This window comes from Morone saxatilis, unplaced genomic scaffold (genome assembly GCF_004916995.1).
Source record: "Morone saxatilis isolate NCDOM2014 unplaced genomic scaffold, NCSU_SB_2.0 Contig3, whole genome shotgun sequence".
Classification (NCBI taxonomy): domain Eukaryota; kingdom Metazoa; phylum Chordata; class Actinopteri; family Moronidae; genus Morone; species Morone saxatilis.
In genome coordinates, this window is record NW_023339873.1 from 557,381 (window position 1) to 561,539 (window position 4,159).

A 4,159-nucleotide genomic window follows, 5' to 3' on the forward strand; every position below is an offset into this window, starting at 1 on the left:
GGATCTTAAGTAATCAGAGAAACATTAACATTAGCTTACGAGGTTCGGGGTGATTTAAAGCAGCAGATTGCGTATTGAGACATTTTCAATAGTGAGAAAGTCAATATTAAGTATTGAAGCGTTTCAAGTCGAGTGAGAACGTCTTTATGTACTCGACAGTCTTCAATACAACTGAAAAAGTATCAGATTTTCATTGTGATCAGCGGCCACATGAAGAATTTTACTACTCATAAGTGGAACGATGGCGTTGGTTCAAACAGGATGTCTGTCAGTCAATAGTGTTTTGATGGAGTTTCAGACTGAAGTGGTTTTTCCTTCAAACAGCGTCGGGTAATTTGACTCTGACTTTCACATCTACCTGTTCACACTGTGCACCGCGGGGACACCGGGCTCCTCTCAGGTGGGCAAAGGGCCAAAGAAATGAAACTCCCTGCCAGCAGGATTTTCCTTTAATGAGATACTTTGACAAGGTGGATTACATTCAGCGGGCACACAGTGGTGGAGAAACACACAGCGACACAGACTCTGTTCACGCCGGCGTGCATTATGTCCGGTTGGGTTTGCAGAAATGTGCAGAACTGCAGACGCGACATGACTAATGCCGCCATAAATACATTAATAAAGGATTCCTGCAGGAGCGTATTATTGGATGTAGAAATAGACCTGACTTCAGGATGGAGGGTTGTGTCCCCCTGCGTCTGCTGTGTGCTGCACTAAAACATCAAATCTTGTGTCATTTTGGGTTATTTTGGGCTTTACCAATGCTTATACACTGAAACAACATTATTCAACTTCCATCATTATACAAAAACTACTCTGTCAAATAACAAACTAACTAATACTTTTTTTCACTAATTTTACATAATTGTAGAAATATATTAACAATATTAAATTTAAATTTAACATTTTAATCTATTAAATAAACAGTAAATATCTGTAAAAAAAATATCGATTTTCTTTAAATAAACAGTAATTTTATGATTATTTAGTTACAGATTTTTCACGTTATTTTACATTAAACATGTAAATTCACAGGATATTTTTGTAATTTTATTGATATTTCCATGTATTGGACCCGTCTCTGTGCAGAGATTAAACTGATTTCTAACTGAAGATGTTTTATATTAGTTTCTTGTTAGCGAGAGACCCAATATGTCAGCGCTTTCTACACTGAAACGTGATTCTGTCGTTCCAGGCGAGCGTCATCCGTCAACCTGAGTTTGGAGAAGTTGGCCGAAGCTCCGGATGATTCGAGCAAACCGCCTGAGGGGAGAACTGAGAGCCTGGAGAGACAATCGTCCACAGAGGGGCAACCTCCTCCCAAACCCCCCCACACGTACTACAACAAACACCGCTACCCGGAGGACGGGGAGGTCGGGGCCGCAGGTGAGAAGCTGACGCCGCCATGCTAACGGTAACCAGCGAGCGACGTGACTGTGTGGATATTTTATCTGATTGTAATCTATTACACCGCAGGTACTCAAAACCAGCCCCCTTCAGTGCCTTCTCCTCCTCCTCCAGACACCCAGGACCCCCCCGCTGGGACCCCCACAGACGACAGCGCGAGCAAAGAAAGGTCGCGTCGGAGCGTCTTCAGGAAGTTTTTCACCAAGAAGTGAAGTTTCATTGACGATGGCTTTTTGTTTGTTTATTTGCGCTGAAAAGTGACGGAAGAAAAAAGATTCTGTCAGTAATGAGAAACTTCAAATTAATGACTTTAGAGTATTTTGAGAGTTTCTTATTATAAAAATTGACACAATCTTTTTTTTCCCCCGCTTCATTAGTGGAAATCAGCTTCCACAGAAAGTGAAAATTGGTAAAATAGTTGTGATTATTTTTTGTATAATTCATTAAAATAATAACGTTCTTGGTTCTGATTGATCGGAATAAAATGTTTGGGGACACAATTAAAAGAGTTTACTTATAAAGTGCTTTTATTTGTTCACAAAGTGCCTCAGAGAACATAAAGAACCACGAGTATAATAATAATAATAATAATAATCGTTCCTCTCCGACTGTGATTACTTCCTCTTTATGTTTGTATTTCACTTTGTATTATTGTGCAAATAAACTGATCAACTGGAAACATAAAAAACATGAGCTTAGATTTATTACTGACCTCAAACTCACGAGAGAGATTCAGTTTTACACTACGTCTCTATTATTGTGGGATTTACGACGGGCCAAACAAACAAACAAACAACACAAACGGTGTATTTCCAGCTCTTTTCAGTTGTTAATACGAACGTCTGCACATCACATAGTAGTTGTTATAACTTTATACTGAAGACGTCTTGCACCAAAACTACCGTAAAACTTCTAATAAAAGCCCCAAATAGACACAGGTTCTCCTTTACTAGCCTGGGGGTCTCCATTAGAGGCCTGGTCTGGATTTTACTGAAGTTCTTTGGATGAATAAAACCTCTTAAAGCTCCAAGCTGCTTAGATCTTCTCCACAGATATAAACGTTCAAACTCCTGTCACAGTTCAACTCCTCGGTTCCTTTTACATTCATTCATATTTACTGTGAACAGGAGAGACTCCCAACCTCTGAAGCATCATAAACATCCTCCATTATTTATATTCCTTAAGTCCGCCAGGGTCCTCCCATCAGAACAATCTAAGTGTTTTATTAAAGTGAGTCTGGGTTATTGTCGTGTGGCGTCCGTTACTCCGGCGGCGGCGCAGAGAGAAACCTCACATTCTTGCTGAACAAAGTCAGGAGAAACAGTTTCCGTCTTCACTGAGCTTCGTGTTAAAGGAATTAAACCCCAAACGATGAAGGCAGAGAGGGTCCGGAGGTTTAAGTTGAGGAACTGTTTTTAGAGGTTTTATGATATAAAGAGGAAGGAGGGATGATTTAAGGGTGAACTGTCCCTTTAAGGTAGTCGAAGATCTGATCTTCAGAAAGTGACTGAACGGATTCAAACCGCTGATTTTAGTGATGTTTCTTTATTAATGAGAAACAGCTTCACCCTCATCTTCTCCTCCATTCAACCATCAATGAGTCAATCATTAAAAATAATGAGTCCGATTGAGACTGTGGAGAGAAATCAGGAGTTCAAACCCGTCTTCAGTTCGGGGAAATTAAAGTCCATTGAAGTGACGTAACACCGTCATTTATCTGCACAATGTTATTGACGTTATTAAATAATCACTCATTCATTTTATTGATCACTTTCGGCTCACAATGTCGGAGATGATGGAAAATATTTGACAGACGAAACCAAACTCATTAATTTGATTGAATTTGAACTGAATGTTTTAATTAAAGATTTCCACGTTATGTCACGACTTCCTGCTCCGTCTTCTCCCTCTCACAGTTCTGTGTGGAAACATGTGCAAACACCTCTGATCTATTGCTTTATTGATCCAGAATGTGACCGTCCAGAGTTATTATTGTGCAGTCAGTGACAATGAGGTCAAAGGTCAACCTAAGTGTTCTTTATGGAGAAGTTCTCCAGGAAATAGCCACAGCCCGGAACAAAGTGTGACCCTCTTGTAACGTCCCTCATTGGTTTGTGGAGAACCGTTACGGTCATCGCCATGAACGGTTGTGCTTGGAGCCAGCCGGAGGTCATGTAAAGGACGTGGAGCCTGCGTCTCATTGGCTGCTCACCTGCATCACACAGGATCTGATGTTCCAAGATAAACAGTAAAATCGTTTTGAAACAGGATTTAAGGACCCAGCACACAGTCAAAACAGAATCTGGATCCATACCATCTGCATCCAGCACTGTTTACAGCTTTGATCGCGAGTTGATGCATTGACGCTGACGACTCACGAGAATGAGCTGCCAATCACAATAGCGCCTAAAGCATACCCTGCTTTATGTCTGTTTTGCTCTAAATCGGAAGCGCATCAGCTTACTAGGAGAGGGAGAGCATCATGCCTTAGTGAAAAGACTGAAACTAGAGACTGAGACCAGAAACTCATCAGGAAACTGTTTACTGAGCTCATCAATCAGCTGATTTGAGCTCCTCTGGTTCCCTCACATTGAATTGAATGGGTTTGTGAATAGTTGTCTAAAAGAATATTTTTTAAAATCAGTAAATATTACCTGTGAATGTTTTTTGCTAACAAGTTTAGCCACAGTGTGGAAGTCATGTGACCGTGGTGGAGTTCATTTATAGCCCAACGTTAGTTCATCTAAAACCT

General features: G+C 40.6%; 1 protein-coding gene across 1 annotated transcript in view; it reads left to right on the forward strand.

The window, feature by feature from the left end:
- The window catches only part of sptbn5 (spectrin, beta, non-erythrocytic 5), a 28,186-nt gene extending 26,110 nt beyond the window's left edge, over positions 1–2,076 (forward strand). Inside the window, exons 63-64 of the mRNA XM_035673611.1 lie at positions 1,196–1,386; positions 1,477–2,076. Coding sequence (XP_035529504.1) covers positions 1,196–1,386; positions 1,477–1,619 — 334 coding nt within the window. The 3' untranslated portion in view covers positions 1,620–2,076. The remainder of the gene's footprint in view (positions 1–1,195; positions 1,387–1,476) is intronic.
- The last annotated feature ends 2,083 nt before the right edge of the window (positions 2,077–4,159 follow it).